Consider the following 19,496-nt stretch of genomic DNA (forward strand, 5'->3'; position numbering starts at 1 on the left):
CATAAGGTTACATTTCAATTCTATAACTATAAAATTATAATTTGGCATATAATTCTAGGACAAAGGCCTTAAATTATCAATTTTATAATATGTTATACTTTATATATATAGTTCATAATTCACTGTTATACTTAGAAATATATCAGAAGAGTAAAAGGAAATGGCAATTTATCTTCAAGAATCAATGACAACGTAAATGAGGCATTTTCTCTCCTGCTAAGTTTTGTGCCTATAGTCTTTGTTCTTTACTAACAGTTTGTGCAGCATAACTACATTATTTCAAGTGGTATATGAGTAAATTTTTTAGGAGGTTCTTTTGATCACATGACTTGAAACACCCTGAAACTCACAGCAATTCATTAAGTGTCTTATTTTCTATTATAAATACTCCCTAAAGGGGAACCTTTACACATTTTGTCAAACTGTTTACCAGAATTGCTTCCTTTCTTTTTTGTTTTTGGTCAAATGAAAACTTGGCAATTTTTGTATGTACATTTAATCAGAAACATACCCCAAAAGAATACAGTAATCTCTGTTCTTTAATCTATTAACTGAGATTATAGAATCCTCATTCTTGAGGGCTCAGGGGGATGACTGAAATTGCCACTGTTATGATAATTGCTTCATCTCCCAAATGCCCTCTAATCAAACTAATTCCATTACTTCATCTAGGTCAGTGATAGAGAAACTTTTAGAAGTGGAGTGCTTGTCCCACCCCCAATTTACCCACCCCCAAACTGAGTGCCATGCCTGCCCACCGACCCAGAGACAGCATGCCATGCCCCTCCCCTCCAACAAGTGTCAGGTGTCCCCTAACCCCCCACTTATCCCAGACAGGAGGGAGGAAGCACTCCCATTGGGCTGCTGGGCAGAGGGGCAAGGAGGAGCAGTGGAGAGAGGAAAAGGAGCAGCTCAGCCCAAGTCCCTCTGTCTTTCTAGTAACAAACAGTGGGGAGAACAGAGCAGCTACATCCCACAGAGAGCACTCTGCATGCCATCTTTGGCACCCATGCCATAGGTTTGCCATCACTGATCTAGGTTTTCAGAGAAGACTAAACTCAAGACTTTCTCCAAGAAGTCTTCTCTGACTAATTAACTCTATCCTCTAAAAAGACCATTTACTTATTTTGCTATATAAGTGCACACCTGGTTTCTGAATTATGAACAAGTTTTCTTCTTTTTGTGTGTGAGGGTTAGGGAGAGTGGACTAGAACTGTGATTTTATCAGTTCAAGGAACTCTCAGCAACTTCCTCTCTAGGAAGATTAGACTGAACCTCTGACTTCATTTATGTAAGGAACTCCTAGTGAGCAACTTCTTCTATAGAAATACAGACTAGCACTTTTCTGCAAATTATAATCTTAGAGAAGTTTCTGGAAAGGCTATGAGTTTAAGCAACAAGTTTAGAGTCACATAGCTAATATATATTTCAGTGGTGGGACTTGAGCCCATGTCTGCTTGACTTTTGAGGCCAGTTCTTTTTCTTCTCTATCACAACTAAGTTTACTGTCTAGAACTTTGAAGTTTATTCTCCCATTGATAAAAGCTTTATATTGTGGTTAGGTTTCCAAATCAAGTCACAATAGCTAATTTAACCATTCTTATTCGTGTTACAGACTAAAAGTAGTCATGGTACAATTATCATCCAGTCTTCCAAAGTTCGCCCACCACCAAGTCTCCCTGAGTCTTAGATTTGGGGTACAGAGATGAGGGCTAGACATGCTATTTGATGATTAGGCAGCCTCTATGGCAGCATTACAAGATTCTGGTAGCAAAGCGCTGAGGATGTGCAGGCAGAGGTGCTTATATCTGTAATATATGAGCTGGGTGTGGCAACTGGGGGATCATAGGACAAAGATATGGCAGGGCTTTGGTGGCAAAGACTGGTAATAACAGAGAGGATCTCACAATAATTGTTTATATGCCTGTGCCATTCACTAAAGATTTTAAAATCTGAGATTATCTAGAAACAATTTATACCACAATTATCATGAGGATACCTTTGTCCATTAGATTCTTGCTAAATTCCTAGAGACTAGGGGCATTGCTTTCTACTTTTTGATGTCCTCTTTCCAGAATGTCCATAATATAGGTACAAATACTTGATGAGATAAAATATGCATCAAATATAGGATCAAATGAGATAATATATGGTCAGCACTTTGCAAAACTTAAAGTGCTATATTAACACTAGCTATAATTATTTTTTACAAATACTCATTCAAAACTTAAATTAAGCAAATTTCTTTGGAGTCAAAGTGTCACTGTACCCAATTGCTCTATTTCTCCACTGGGTAAATAAGGGTGCACCCTTATAGGGAAATATCCACAGTAAACTTTAATAGAAATCATACCTCATTAATATGTAATACATAACATCCATCTCCCATCTTGGTGCCTTTACACAGTCTGTTCTCCATGCCTAGCATGTGCTCCTTATTTATCTGTGGTTTGCAGAAATCCTAGCTTCCTTCAAGTCTTGATCCACTTCTAACATAAGGACTTTCCTGACCTCCTCAAGAACTTACTTTGAATTTACCTGATATCCTTCTGGATCAAAATAAGAGTTTAAAGATCTTGTATATTATGTCTACTGATCACTATTCATATTGTCTCTCCAGCTAGATTGTAAAAACCTTGAGGGCAGGGGACTGTTCCTATCTCCCTAAAATTTATCATAGTGTCTGGTAAATAAGAAGTGACTAATAAGTGTTTATTGATAGAAAGTCTACATGAAAAACCCATCATGTTTTAGGATATACCCCTATAGGGTCATCCAATTTTAACAAAGAATTTTCCTCTTAATATGTCACAGTATTTTACATTTATGCCTTTTCTTTTACATTACACTTATTCCCAAATATATCCTTCCTCCAGTGGAAAAGGCACTGGACCACCTATGGTTAGAGACCTTGAACTAATATCCCAGCTAACTAGGTTTATGACCTTAAAGAAGTTACATAACCGATCTGGATTCAGTTTCCTAATCTGTAAAATACAGGGGTCAGCCTAGATAGCTTCTGAGATCCCTTCTAGAAGAACAAAAAAGCCTAGTACCCTTGTCCTCTATTCTTTGTTAGAGAATCAAGGACAGCCCCTGATATCTCATTTACACTATCAGTTTGCTTAGCAAGACCTTTTCTTATGGATAGCATAAAGGTACCCTTCAACATAGCTCTGCTCAAATGAGCATAAATTCCAAGGGACAAAATTTTACCATAATAGGATCCTGGTTGGTGAAGGCCATTGGTCTTCATGCTAAATGGATTCTAAGCTTGATCATTTGAGGAATTTTCACAAATAAGGCTGATAAAAGAGGTAATCTCCATAATATCTCATCTCAAACTTGTGTGGATTACAAGTTGATGTAACATTATTGATTGATCTCTCAGTGTTATCTAAGACTTTTGCAACCACATGTGGTTACTCTTCTAATCTTAAATCATTCTATAATAAGACATAAATATTCAAGAATTCTGAGCAGCCAATGTCATTTTAATTAAATTGGCACTGCATTAAAAAATCCACTATTTAAAGTAGAATAAACTACAAAAAGTAAATGATCCTTCCAGTCCTACTCCCTAACCATAGTATTGAGGCTTCTTATTTATACTTCAGTTCAGTAGGTTCCATGGAAATCTTACATGAATGGCTTTTAGGATTTTTTTAATGGAAAATGTAAACCACTAAATAGGGGTGTATATTTTAACCTGTAAAATGAAACCAAATTGATTTGAGAATTCTTTTCAATGATACAGATTATAACTCATTCCAGATTGCCTATCCTGTGCAACTTGTCCACAAGTTCCCTCAAGTTTAACACAGGAGATCCACCCAATTCATATGCTAGAATCTTTCCTTGACTTCTCCTGACCTCAGGGAGGTACTAGCAGAGAACTCTGGCCATAAATTTGTCATCTTCTCTTTTTCTCTTATAATTCCTTGATAACATCCCTTTCTCCCATTCTTCAGGGTTCCTTGTTGGTTATAGATGGGTGACAGCTGCTTGTGCCCACCACACACTTTTCTATTGCCCTCTGCATGATGCATATCTTTAGTTCCTTTGAAAGGCAGGTGTGCCAGGTCTCATTGCCATACAGCAACGCCTCTAAAATATCTGCATCAAAAGATGGGCTTTTGCTTTTAGGGGAAACTTGAGGTGTCAGTAAAAGTACTTTGTAATTTCTTCCAAAGCAATTCTGGCCATTCTCCTCTTCCTTGTCCCCACTGGGCCAGGCTCATTTTGTTGTTGAAAAAGCTCTGTAGAGTATTTAGTTGCATGTTGGATGCATGTTAAAACACACATGTTTAATGGCACATGCTGAACTCTGAAGAATTGCCATTTTTCATTCATTTAGGGCTTATGGTATGGATGGTCAGGACAAACTCCTCTGAAAGATGATAGATCTCTATCAGATGGCTTTGCATTTATCTGAGGCTTGATAAAATCAACAAACTGTTACCTGAAAACAGTAGGATTTAGAGGATCTCACTACCTACAGGAAGTCCCTCCTCTCCTCACCCTGGTCTTTACATTGGTTCTCCTCTATTATTTTGGTGGGCACTTTCAAAAAGTGTGTTACTGTTGTTTATTCATTCAGTTTCATCTGACTCTTTGTAATCCCATTTAGTGTATTCATAATAAAGATACTAGAGTGGTTGCCATTTACTTCTTCAGCTCATTTTATAGATGAGGAAACTGAGGTACACAAGGCTAATTGACTTGCCCAGGGTCACAGAGCTAGTAAGTATCTGAGACCATATTTGAAATTAGGTCTTTCTTTCTTTCTTTCTTTCTTTCTTTCTTTCTTTCTTTCTTTCTTTCTTTCTTTCTTTTTTAAACCCTTACCTTCCGTCTTAGAGTCAACACTGTGTATTGGCTCCAAGGCAGAAGAGTGGTACGGGTAGGCAATGGGAGTCAAGTGACTTGCCCAGGGTAACACAGCTGGGAAGTATCTAAGGCCAGATTTGAACCTAGAACCTCCTGTCTCTAGGCCTGGCTCTCAGTCCACTGAGCTACCCAGCTTCCCCCTGAAATTAGGTCTTTCTGGAACTCTGTCACTTGTGTCCACTGTGTCACCTAACTGCCCCTTTAGTAAGCTTACTTTTCCTTGTTTTATGTCATTCATGATGTTTATTAATAGGGGGAATCCTAAATAGGATTATTTCTCTCATTACATCTTTTAGGAAATTCTGTATAATCTTAATATATGAGTGGGAGACCTTGTGTCCTGTGAGATGATATTTTTGTTCTTCCAAGTCAAATGAATTTTCAAATCCAACAATCATCCCAATGGGATCTTATAGTGTTTAAAAGACGGAGGGATGAAAGAGACTCCCTGCCTTCTCTCATTAAGTTGCTTGACATAAAAAGGAGAGAGATCCTTATTTTCTTTATATTAGCTTCATCCAAAGAAGCTTCTACATGCCTGGAGCATAGGAAGAAATTTTGTAGCCCTGTGGAAGGGGGAGGTCCCTTTGCAACATTTGGCATAGGTATGAAGACTTAGATATACTCCTGGCCCTTGTCATTCACTCCAAAATTATGATTGAGCAAAGTAGGCTGTAAGTGAAGGCAGTAAATGAGGAACATATGTAAGTCTAGCCAAAGGGGCAGAATAGGAAGAGGGAAGAAGAAGGAAAAAAGCATTTCAATAGTGCTTATTTTCTGCTAGGCACTGTGCTAAGCATTTTTACAAATTTCATCTCATTTGATTCTCATAACGGCTCTATGACTTATCTGTTATCTCCAATTTACAGTTGAGAAAACTTAAATAAACAGCGGTTAAATGACTTGTCCAGTATTATAGAACTAGTAAGAGCCTAAGACCATATTCAAACCCAGGTCTTCCTGACTCCAGGCCCAGTACTCCATTCACTGTACCACCAGCTACCATGTATCACTTAATATTCTTCCACATACAAAAGAACCAATTATACTCAGCATTCTGAGACTATTCTCTTCCAATACTTTCTTTTCAATGGTCAGATAAAAAACACCCTAAGATGTCATTAGAACATCAACTGTCAGAGTAAGAAATGGGAAACAGAAATGTTTTAACTTTTACAAACTTGCCATTATAATCAGTAAAGAATTCTCAATTCAGACTTTTAAAGATGTTAATAGAATTGTGCTGCTCCAATATCTCAATATCAAACATGAAGTAGCTCATATTTATGTAGGATTTAATACTTGTGAAGCACTTTACATACATTATCCTTCATGATAAGTCAACATTTAACCTTTTCTGTTGATGGGATTTTTCTAATCCACAAAAGAAATGATAATGGGTTGTTCCAAATTTATATCATATATTAGCTAAAATGAATCAATGATTTAAGTAAAAAAGAAATAGAAGGTAACAATCTTAATAAGACACACATATATACATATATATATATAAATGCAGAACTCTGTATTTTTTCTTTGTAGTCACAAAATAATCAAAATTTTCTTACCAGTTGCCATTGGTATTTACAAATTGTTGCACCGCATATCCAAATTGCTCATTTGAAGGGCCATCAAATATTTTTGCTTCCAGGAGACCAATGTTGTATGCAGCACAATAATTTAGAAGGACTATTAAGAGAAAGAAAAACATATTGCTGTAATTGCAAATACGCGTAGAATTTTATGGCAGATTTCTTTTTCAGAGTCTACAGCTACAAATGTTAATTACAAAAAACATAATTTCTTTCCCACAACTATTCAACACTTTAAGGAAATCATTCCAAAAAGGGCCCTTTCTTTACCCTCCAGTGGGTCAGCAATTGAATATTCAGGTTTTTGTTTGTTTGTTTGGTGGGGAGTGAGGACATGCCAGGTTTATGATTTATTACTGTGGGGAACTCTGGCTGTGACCCTTTCTCAATCACACAGATCAGCAATTCATCTGTAACTTATGCTTTCACTTAGTTGCCTGGGGTCATTGAGAAATGTCATCACATTGTTTCTTTGTGTCAAAGGTAGGACTTGAACCCAAGTCTTAGGGACTTTCAGACTGTCTAGTTATCCATCCACTCCATTAAGCTGCCTCTTATTCTTTCTTACAATTATTTTTAGTATTGAACTTTTGATTTATTTGATGCCAGATGGTTTCAAGAGAGCTGCCTGGGCTACCCTGCTGTACCAAGGGAAGAAGGACCCCAGAGAAAGCTTTATATAATGATAGACCAACCTAGGGGTAACCTTTTGCAAGACAGTCATGAAAAGTTAAGCATGCTTAACAGCGCAATGATTAAGTCAAACTCCAAAAGACTGAAGATGCTCCCATTCCCTGACAAAGAGGTGATGGATAGTAAGTGTGAAATGAAATGTGAACATAGCTGGTACAACTCAAATTTATTTTGATTAACTATACATATTTGATGAAGTCAATGACATTTTTCTGTGGGAGGTAGAATTGGGGGAGAGAAAGTAAGGGGATAGTGATAGTTATGCAAAAAATAAGAAAAGAAAAAAATCCCAATAAAGCATTACTAAAGTACACAGAATGAAGATAGAAGTTTAGTAGAGGATTCAAACAAACAGGAAAGTTTTTATGTTTCCATATTAAATATATGCATATATAAACATATTTTATCTGTATGCCAATGATCATATATTATATATGTACATACGTATATGTGTATATATTTGTTTACATGTATATACTTACATGGGTATAGATAACACATCATTAATGTATATGACATCAAACAGATTTACAGTTTGTATTTAAGTCTCCTTTTTTGGCCTTTATATGTGAAAATGTTCATATTTGTCAATAATTTTCTGGTTGATATTAAAAAGAAGCAGGGGACCCATTATAGATTCTTTCCTGCCATAGCCTGAAGATTAATGCCTTTGAGGCTACCTGAGTCCCATTTCTTCTCCTCCCGCTCCCAGTGCTGCTTCTGATCATATCAGTCCTGACCCAAGTTTAAAGATTGTCAGGCTTCCCTATTGTGGTAGCATCAGCCACTGCTCTAATTTAGGGGAAAATGCTGCCCCAGCACCCTTCCCTTGTTGCATCTGTTTCCTCTTCTCTGTTCTCTTGGGTGTCTCTAGTAAGGCAGGCAACCTTCCCTTAAACTTACCATAGGAAAGACTGATTGCTTTCAGCATTGGTATATTCATATGATTCTTCTGAGTAAGTCCTTTAATCCCAATAATAGACCATAATTTTTAGGCTATATATATATATATATACACACACACACACACACACACACACACACACACACATATATATATGTATATATATATATATATATACTGTTTACTTAGATTCAAAAGTATATATTATACATACATATGCATATACATACATATATACATATATACATACATACATATATATATATATATACTGTTTACTTATATTCAAAAGAAAGTATCTGTAAAGACTGTTATGTTATCCTTTGGACATTTAGGTGAAGTTTGGGTAGTTAGGTGAAGCTGAAACTGATTGAATGACTGCAGCCAAAGATGAAGAGCTTCTTGTTTACTTGCCAGAGAACTATTCTATTATTTTTATCACTGACATAGATTAGAGTATTACCTACTAAATATTCAAATGCATAAAGCTGAAAAGGATAGCTAATGTTATATGAGTCAGATCTAAAAAAACCTCAGTGGCATAAAAAATATAGGCCAGATAATAACAAGGTGATATATAATCAGCTTTACAAATGGAAGATGAGGGACATATTTCAAACAAATAAAATACTCCATTTTGGAGAAATAAGTCTGTATTTTAATGGCCTTCAAAAATAAAAAAAAAACTAGTTATTTTAGTCTACCCTTAGGGTTATGGTGTCTAAAGTGGGAAATATTCCTATTGTTCTATGCCCTAGTCAGACTACAACTGGACAGTTTTGAGAGCTTCATTTTAGGAAGAGCATTGGGAAATAGAGACGGTAACACAGAACAGAGCTACTAGGATGATGAAGGGTCACACAAGGATAAATTAGAGGAATGAGGACATTTAGCCAGATGAATAGATGTCAGGATGAGCATGACAGTTATCTTTAATGAAACATTTCCAGAGCTTTCATGTAGAGGAGGGATTAGAGCTTTTTGCCTTGGCCCCAAAGGGTAGAATTAAATGTTAACATTACAAAGAGACCAGTTTTTTATCCCATATAAGGGGGGGAAATCTCAACAAAAGTGAAATGAATGAACTGTTTCAGAAGGTAATAGCTTTCTCCTCACTAAAGGTCTTCAAGTAATGGCTAAATGACCACTTGTTAGAGAGATGATACTGATCAAATACACTCTGAGATTCATTTATCTGGGAGTTGACTCAGCAAGGCATACATAGAATTAACAGAAATTCAACAGAATAATTTTTAGAGAGTTAAAGAAAGATATAAGTAGAGAAATGTTTAATGTTCATGGCTAGAAACAATGGAACAAGTATGAGGATCTCAAAAGAATTACAATGATGAATTAGCCAAAGGTATCTCTTGGGAAGCACTCATTCACATACACACACACACACACACACACACACACAGAGTAATATTCATAAATTGGGAATCCAAAATGACCTCTTGTTGAAGAAGGCACTTACAATGAGTTGTCTGTCTTTTTTTTTAAAACATTCTTTCTTAGAAATGGTTCCAAGGCAAAAGAGCAGTAAGGGCTAGCCAATTGGGATTAAGTGTAAAAGAAATAAGGGTACAGAGGGAGCTATAGATATATAATGATGGTAATGATGTGTATCTGCCTATGATCTCTTCAGCTGCAGTTGGTGAGAGGAACACCTACTCCTATCACCCTGGCTGCTGCTGTAAGTTACCCTTCTCTCAAACAGCTTTGGTTGATAACCTGTTAGAATTCCTTTTAACAGCTGCCCGAGTAAGGACCCTTGAGAAGTTAGATAGATGTTTAAACTCTCCAGGCCCAACCTGGGGTTGGATAAATTAGTGATGGGCTATTGATCTGCCTTGGATAATGTTCAGGATCTGACTGCGTTTGACTCCCTTCCCAAGGGCCATGATAGAAAGACCACTCAGGAAAGTACTTGTTGTTGAATACTCTTTTATCTATAAATAGGGAAAGGATAAAAAGGTCAAGGATTGGGGATTGGAAACCCTATTGATCTATTATCTATTAGGCTAATTAACAATCAGGACTAGAGGCTACTGATCTAGTGGAGGTTTGAGATTTCACCTCTCCCTCTATCTCTGACCGGACCAGGCCACAGTCAAGCCAGAGAATAGGTAAGGTTATTGCTGCAGATACATTGATGATCTTTATTCTCTTATTCTCTTAGCTCTCTCACCAATAGTGTTGATGATTCACTAGCTCTCACAGTCTAGCTAGGAAATAGATTCAGGCTTATTTCTACCCTCTTCTTTTTCTACCTCAAGGCCACCCTTCAACCACCCTTCAACAGCCACCCACTACCTGGATTGAACCACAGAGGTTTGCAGAGACCCGTGATCTCCAGTTCTCAGCCTCTGAGTCCAGAAACCTCCTTCAATGTAGTTGTGAGGGGGTATATATAGGGCAGGGCTAACTGATGTTTGCCCCTGGCTCACAGCACCTGGGAACATTCCAAGCTCTCAACTGCCATCACTGTCAATCAAGGTGGCATCCATCTCTTCCCAGATTATTGAATACAACATAAGTGACTTGTTCAGGGTCACATAGCTAGAAAGTGTCTGAGGCTCTGTGTGTGTGTGTGTGTGTGTGTGTGTGTGTGTGTGTGTTGTGTACATTGCTTCTTAAATATAACAAGACCAAAGTACTTCTGTGGATTTCAATATAACTTCCTGCATACAAAAAAAATTTTTTTTTCTAGCCAATGACTCCTAAAGTACGGATGTTGGATTTTATAACAAAGACAGTAATATTTAATTCTCTTGATTAGAACATTGCCCCATTTCCATCTTGAATTTCAAAGAGAATAAGTTTCCCAGATAGCTAAACACAAAGTAATTGTTATGAATTTTTTTCTCCTTAATCTCAACTTAGTATTTGAGGTACTTCAATTACTTCCAGTTTTGAAGCTATTTAGCTTCAATTTGAGATGTCTGAGAGGTCAGGCTGCCAGATTTGGCAGTTTTTAGGAAATGTAGTGATTTTAAGTTTCTACTTATAGGATTAATTTTATCCTACCCTGAAACCAAATCTTGAGATAGCTCAAAAGGGAAAATATCTTGGCACTAAAGTTTGGAGAAAAGAAAGATTTTTGCTGGTTTCATTTAACTACCCAAATTGAATGAAATATAGAAGAAAGGAAATATAGATCTCTATTCATCCCTACCTATGAAATACTTAACATAAGAACATGAATTTTTCTATATCGGATCATTCCAATATGGTTTAGTTCATTTGACGCCAATGGAACTAATGATATTGATTTATGTGTCCTTCAAAGGTTAAGAACTATGAAAGGGAATTCTTGATTCTTTTTGAGTTCACACTTGTGAAAAGAGAATCCTTTGTTCTCTTTGCCTAGTTGGAGTTAAAACTTTGACAATAACTTAAGTACCCCTACTTAGTACCTCACTAGATTGTGAGGACAGGATTACCTCTCCTTTGTCTACCTTTTGATTGAATCAACACAAGCTTTAACTGGGTGGAGGAGCTCCCAAACCACATAGTGCAGTGATGGACAAACTACAGCTAGCTGGCCAGATGCAGCCCCCTGAAATGTTCTATCCAGCTTCTTGCATTATTCCTAATCTGATGATTACAATGAGTAGGATACAATACAATGAAACTTCCAAAGAGTTGCCTTAGAAACAGACTGACGGATTAGCATTTCCTTTCCTTTGGCCTCCTTTTTAAAAAGTTTGCCCATCACTGACTTAGTGAGTTCACACCTTACTTGATGCCAGGTGACAGCTTAGACAATTTGGAAACTGTGATTGGCCCCCATGAAAAGGGGTAGGGGTAGGGGTAGGAAACCACCATAAAAGCCATGAAAATCTCTGAGCAGTCAGTCTAGTGAAGTTGATTCTAGTGAAGAATGTCTCCTGGAGATAGTCTTCCAGGGAACTTCACTGGAGAATGCGGCTTGGATTGTGGCATCAATCTTGGATTCTGACTCATGGACTTTTTCATTGGGTGAGTGAAAAGGGCTGACTACTTCCTTAGCTTCCATCTTGGAGGAGGCCTTGGAGTTATTCACTACTGACCCTCCTGGCTGAGGACTAGTATAGGTATTTTCTCCAACCTCTCTCACATTTCTCTACCTTATTGTTTCCCATTTCTTTCTGTAAATAAACTTCTGATATAATGACTCTGGCTACCATGTTATTTCACATAATTTAAGTGTGACCACTAAATTTAACCCTTACAGAACAGATAATTTAACAGTACTTTCAATAATCAATTAACAAGGATTTAATAAATACCTACTATATGCTACAAAGATGTAGCAAGGAACATACATTCCACTGGCAACAATCCAAAGAATTAATAGAAATCTATTTCAATTCCACAAGTATTTATTATTCTAGATACTATGGTAGATGCTAGGAAGAGTTCCTCCTTCAGTGGAACTTGCATTTTACTAAGCAAAGAAAATATTTCCCTCCCTTCCCAAAATTATCAATAATTAGATTTTCAATTGATAAATGGTATTGGCATATGAAAAGGCAGTTTTCAAAGGAAGAAATCTAAACTATCAATAGATGAAAAATGCTCTAAATCAATAATGAGAGAAATGCTGAAGAAAACAATTCTAAGGTAACACCATCACCCATTAGGTTGACTAAAATGACAATACTGGAAAATGACAAATACTAAAGTGGCAATGAGAAAACAGGTATATTAATGCACTGTTTGTTGGAGCTCTGAACTAGTTCAACTATTCTTGAAAGCAACATTGAAATATGCCCCCAAAACTTATTAAACTGTGCATATATACCCCTTGGCTCGATAATACTGATACTAAATCAACACACCAAAGATAACGGAGAAAGAAGCAAAGGACCCATATGTACAAAAATATATATAGTAGCTCTTTTTGTGGTAGAATGAATTTGAAATTAAAGAGATGCCCATCAATTGGGGAATGGCTAATCAAATTATGGACTATATGATAGAATACTACTGTTCTATAAGAAATGATGACTGAGATAATTTCAGAAAAATCTATGGTAGACTTGTATAATCTAATGCAAAGTGAAGTAATCAGAATCAGGAGAACAATTTATATGATAACAATAATATTGTAAAGATAATGGAGTTTGAAAGACTTGATAACTCTCATTAATATAATGGTCTACCACAAACCTAAAGAACTCATGATGAAATAAATTATCCACTTCCAGATAGAAAATTGATGGATTTCATGTGCAAATTAAAGGGCTATTTTTTTCCTTTCTTTTTTTATTTTTCTCTTCTTTTTAGACATAATACAGGAATTTATTTCACTTCATATTTGTAATGGATTTTATTTTTCTTGCCTTCTATATAAGTAGGGAACATGGAGGAGGGAGAGAGAATTTGGAATTGAAAATTAAATTAAATTTAAATTTAAAAAGAATATTAGGCAGATTTTTAACCTTATATGGGCTTACAGGTTTTAAAGAAAAAAGAAGTTACTTCGTATTATTATTAATATAAATATTAACATATCTAGTTTGGATGGAAATCTATGTGCTGAATTCACAGGAGTCCTAGAACATTGGAGCAATATCAGACTTTGGGGATCATTTTGTTCAATATCATCATATTATAGACAAAGAAATTAAGCACCAAGAAGTTTAGCAATTAGTTTTAAACTTAATCCATCCTGCTGGGCAAAGGCCACAAGAACACAGTCTTCATTAGGCAGATGATTTTTAAATCCTCAGGGGTTTAATTCTTTGTTGACAAATAACTTATGAATAAGTAAGGCCGCACAAAAGTGTGTTCACACATACCTTTTCTCTCTCCTTTTCATTAGCCCCCATTTGAAGTCAATTTTTCTAAATTACTTATCATTTTGATTTGCTGTGTTGCTTAAACAGATCTTTATTTTCATCTTCAAAATCATTTGAAAGAAACAATCTGCTGTATTTAATGGTGGAAGTTCCTTTAGGTATCAAACACATAGTCTACATCACTTCCAAGTGCCCTGAACTGGATTAAAATGCAGTTGGGAAATATTTAACAAAATGAGTAGGAAAATCCAATAAAAATGTAAATAATTTTAATATGTGGTTTTCTAAGTCAAAATGTGGCCTTCAGAAATCCTTTGGTTCAGTGGCCACCATTTCTATTTGAGTTCATCATCACTATTGCTTGTCCTGAGGCAAAGTTGAAACTGTAGTTAGAGCTAAGGGAAAGGAAGCTGAGGTTAGCCTTAGGAAGCTCTCAAAGAACCTGCATGTTGCAAGTTCTCTGAATTCTAGAACTCTCTACCCACTAGATTATTTTCTCCCACAGAAGGTCTTAGAAAGAATGCAGTTAGTCACATAGATATGTGGTCATCCTTTTGTTAATGGTTGACGGGCTGAAATATTCTCTTCCCAGGCCTTAGACCTAGACTGAAAAGCAAAATTCAAATACCATTTCCTCTGACAAGCCTTTCTCCAATCTTCCTCAGTTGGTAATGATTTTTCAATCCTCAGCAAGCCCAAAGCACTCTTTTAACACCTCTCATACATTTATGTTGTCAGGCAATTTCAAAACTCATTCTTTTATTTCAAATATGTACAAAAGCTCCTCTCAGGTATAAGGAAGCAGCTGTGCTAAGAAAATACACTGATAGGCATAGCCTCTGCCTTCCTAGGGCCTTCAATTTAGTAAGGGGCATAATGCAAAAAGAATGTGAAACAGGGCAAGTGCTAAAGGAAGGGAGGAGACTTCTTTCCTAAAAAAGTGCCATGTGTATCTAGTCCTGGAAGAACAGGTAAGTATTTCATAGATGGTGCTATCATTATAGACTCAGGGAATAGTATGAACAATAATATAGGGGAGGGGACAGTACAGTTTGTTTTCTAAGAATGGCACTGGACACTTTTGGAGAATGATGAATAGGTCAATTCAGCTGGAGCAGAAGCTATTTAAAGAATAATGGGAGATAAGGCCAAAAAACTAGGTCAGTAGTAGGGCAAGGAATCCTAAGACCATACAACTCCATCAAATTCACTACAAAAGTTCAAAATGTCCACTGTTTCTTAAGTTCATTTATTATGACAAGTGTTTCCTAAAAACACAATGATTTTCTTTCCCTTAATGATTCTCAATAGTGAGCTCCCATTTGGCAGCCCATTACAGTCTCCAAATGGCTGAAGGAGACAGTGAAATATGGTAGAAGGAATTTTGGACAGAAACTAAAAGTTCAACTGTTACTGGAACAAACACAAAAAAACACCATATCATGGATTCATTTGTCTATTTTTCCACATTTATTTCTTTCCTAAATTCTTTCTGCATGAAAAAAGAAAACCAGATCTTTCTAAATAGCACATTTGTGTAGTTACCTAGTAATCTATGTACACTACTTTGCTGATTAATCTTTTTTTAACAATCTTTCTCATAGTAAATTCATAGAAGCTGGAAGAAGAAATGGAAATAGACTTAATATTTTTTCCATAAGATCTCAGGATTTCCAGAGCAGTTTCTACCAAGGCTTAATGGAAGTTTTTTTTTTTCCCTAACCACTTTAAGCTACAGTAATCTCTCTCTTCTCTGACCTCCAATAATCCTTATTATCTACAACACTCCTTTTGTTACTATATTATTGGCACATACTATTTCATGTGCTTATCTTATTTCTCCAGTTATTTCTATTTCTCTTATGCCATAACCAAGGCTTTGTTTAAAATGGAGCTTGACAAAATGTCTTTTTTTAAAATTAAAGAGTCAATGTAGTTAACTCATAGATGCTCTCTTCTAGTCTTCACTCAGCCTATTTACCTTTACATTGCATATAGTTCTTTTTATTACCATTTATTTTATGTATATATGTAACATATAATATCTGATTGTTATAAAATATGTAATACATTATAATAAATATAATTATCCAAGAGAAATAAATTCTCACATTAGCTATGTCCAAAAATCTATGTCTCATTCTTCTTTTCTCCTTTACTCCCACTCTACCCCTCCCCAAAAGGCAGACAATATGATATAGGTAGTACATATGTTATCATATAACACATATTTCCCTGTCCATCATATTGTTAAATAAGGTAATGTTGCTTACACCAGAGAAAAAAATCATGGAGGAAATAAAGTGAAAAATAGTATGTTTTAATCTCATTTAGATTCTCTCTGTTCCTTCTACAGCAGTGATTCCCAAAGTGGGCGCCACCGACTCCTGGTGGGTGCTGCAGCAATCCAGGGGAGTGGTGATGGCCACAGGTGCATTTATTTTTCCTATTAATTGCTTTTAAAATTAAAAAAAATTAATTTCCAGGGGGCTAAGTAATATTTTTTCTGGAAAGAGGGGTGGTAGGCCAAAAAAGTTTGGGAACCACTGTTCTACAGTGATAGATATCCTTTTTTTGTCCCAAATCCTTTGAAGTTGTCCTGGATCCTTTGATAACAGTTAAGTCATTTACAATTGATCATTATATATTACCGCTGTTACTATATACAACATCCTCTTGGTTCTGCTCACTTCACTTTGGATCACTACATAGAAGTTTTTCCATATTCTTTGTGATCATCTTGTCATTTCACATTATAAAATAGTATTCATGTTACAATCCTATAACACAATTTGTTCAGCCATTCCCCAATTTTTTAGTTCTTTGCCACGAGAAAAAGAGTCATTATAAATATTTTAGAAATACAGTTTCTTTTATTTTGCCCTTGATCTCCTTGGCAAATAAAGGTAATAGTGGTATTACTGGATCAAAAGGTGTAGATAGTTTTATAATTCTTTGGATGTAATTCCAGATTGCTCTCCAAAATGCTGGATCAAATCACAGAGCCACCTACAAGGCATTCATGTCCCTATTTTTTCCACATCCCCTTCAACATTTGCCATTTTGCCCTTTTATCATTTCAGCCTTTCTGATAGGTGTGAGCTGATATCTCTGAGTTATTTTGGTTTGTATTTCTCTCATCGGTAATGATTTAAAGCAAGTTTCATATTATAAATATATATGATTTCTGTTCCTATCTTTTGACGATTGATCAGTTGAGAAATGGTTCATATTCTTATATAGTTGAAAAAAGTTCTCTACATAATTTAGATATGAGACCCCTACAAGAAACTGTCTATAGAATTTTCCCCCCAACTCAATGCTTTCCTTATAATCTTGGCTATATTCAATTTATTTGTATAAAACCTTTTTAATGGAATATATTAAAATCATCTACTTTACATTTCAAAATGCTTTCCATCATTTATTTATAAATTTTCCTCTTCATAAAACCAATAAGTAATATGTTCCCAATTCTTCAAATTTTTTGTAATAACTTCTTTTCTACCTAACTCATATATCCATTTTGATCGTTCCTCCGTACATGGCACCAGATATTGGTCTATACCTAATTTCTCCCAAACTGGTTTCCAGTTTTCCCAGTAATTTTTATCAAATTGTGAATTTTTATTACAAAAATTTGGAACTTTACCATTGTCAAAAAGAAGGTGGGGTTCCGGGTTAAGATGGCGGCAGAGTAAGAAGCAGCTCTTAACCTCTCCTGACCGAAACACAAAAAACTCCTCAAGGGGACATAAAAACAAGTCCAGACGAACGGAGGAACCCCACAACAGGGCACAGCGTGGAAGGTACGTGGAATCGAGACATTTCCAGGCTATAAAGGGCTCTCACTAAATCGCGGGCTGAGCAACCGCCCCACCCCCACCCCCTCCACACACAAGATCTAGAGCTCTGAAGCCAGCTAAAAAGAAATAGAGCAAGTTTGGGGCACCCATCGAGTCATTGGCAGCTCTGGGGCCTGTTCTTGAGAGCAGCAAGACTTAGGACCCCATTAAGCCAAAGAAAGCAGGCGAAATCTGAGCGCGGGCGCAGGACGCAGGGCGCACAGCGCAGGCTGAGCAGAACGCAGGCACTGCGGAGGCGTGGGTGGAGGCAGACACAGCCAGGAACTAAAGCCTAAGTGGGGAACCAGTGCAGATGGGTATACGACTGTGGAAGCAGCGCCCTGAGACTTGTAAAGAAACCTTCGGCAGAGGACAGACACTGAGTGTGAGGATAAATCTGAGAAGGTGCTGGGGTAATGATGGCTACTCAGCCTCAGGAAGTTCAGAAGAGAAAGAATAACAACAAGAAAAAGAAGTCTTTAACACTCGACAGCTTTTACACAGAGAAAATCCAGACAACCGAGCAAACAGAGGAGGAGAACAAACAAGCATCCGGACCCTCCTCAAATAAGGAAAACTCCTCACAAGCTATGGAAGAGTTCAAAACTGAGATTCTGAGGAAAATGGAAGAGATCTGGCAAGAAAATAACAGTTTAAAAGGTAGAATCATGCAATTGGAAAGTGAGGCTCAGAAACCAAATGAACTGATAAGCAAATTGAACTCCAGAAATGACCAGATTGAAAAGGAATACCAGAAGATTATGGCCGAATACCAGAAGATTATGGCTGAAAACCAGAAGATTATGGCCGAAAACCAAAAGATTATGGCCGAAAACCGAAAGATTATACCGAAAATCAATCCCTAAAGGCTAGAATTGAGCAAGTAGAAACTAATGATCTCTCAAGACAACAAGAACAAATAAAACAAAGCCAAAAGACTGAAAAAATAGAAGGAAACATGAAATATCTCAATGAGAGAGTAACAGACCAAGAAAACCGGTCTAGAAGAGACAATTTGAGAATAATCGGTCTTCCAGAAAAACCAGAAATTAATAGAAACCTGGACTCCATACTAACAGAAATAATTCAGCAAAATTGCCCTGAAGTCCTACAAGAGGGCAACATAGACATTGAAAGGATCCATAGAACACCCACTACATTCGATCAAGAAAGGAAAACACCAAGAAATATCATTGCAAAATTCAAGAGTTTCCAAGCAAAATAAAAAATCTTACAAGAAGCCAGAAAGAAACAATTCAAATATCAAGGAGCACCAATCAGGATCACACAGGATCTGGCAGCCTCAACGCTAAAAGACCGCAAGGCGTGGAATACAATATTCAGAAAGGCAAGAGAGCTGGGCCTGCAACCACGGATCAACTACCCATCAAAACTGACTATGTATTTCCAGGGGAAAGTATGAGCATTCAACAAAATTGAAGAATTCCAGGTATTTGCACAGAAAAGACCAGGGCTAAATGGAAAGTTTGATATCCAACCACAAAAATCGAGAGAAACCTGAAAAGGTAAATAAGATACAGAGGGGAAAGAAAGAAAACTTATAATTTTTAAATCTGCCTTTTTAAGGGCCTCAGTGAGATCTAATTATCTGTATTCCTATGTAGAGAAATGTTATGTTTAATTCTCTGTAGTGAACTCTATTCACTATTATAATATTCACTATTATAGTAATCAGAAGAATAATTAGCAGGGTGAGGGTGGAACACTAAATAATCTAAGATGGCATGGGGGATGGGAAAGAGGGGGTGAATAGCAGGGGACA

The 19,496-nt window shown here is 36.5% G+C and overlaps 1 protein-coding gene across 1 annotated transcript in view; it reads right to left on the reverse strand.

Annotated features, from left to right (window-relative positions):
• The window catches only part of ITGA2 (integrin subunit alpha 2), a 141,914-nt gene that overhangs the window by 106,942 nt on the left and 15,476 nt on the right, over window positions 1-19,496 (reverse strand). Inside the window, exon 2 of the mRNA XM_044657746.1 lies at window positions 6,459-6,579. Within this exon, the coding sequence (XP_044513681.1) occupies window positions 6,459-6,579 (121 nt within the window). The remainder of the gene's footprint in view (window positions 1-6,458; window positions 6,580-19,496) is intronic.

Source organism: Gracilinanus agilis, chromosome 1, assembly GCF_016433145.1.
Source record: "Gracilinanus agilis isolate LMUSP501 chromosome 1, AgileGrace, whole genome shotgun sequence".
Classification (NCBI taxonomy): domain Eukaryota; kingdom Metazoa; phylum Chordata; class Mammalia; order Didelphimorphia; family Didelphidae; genus Gracilinanus; species Gracilinanus agilis.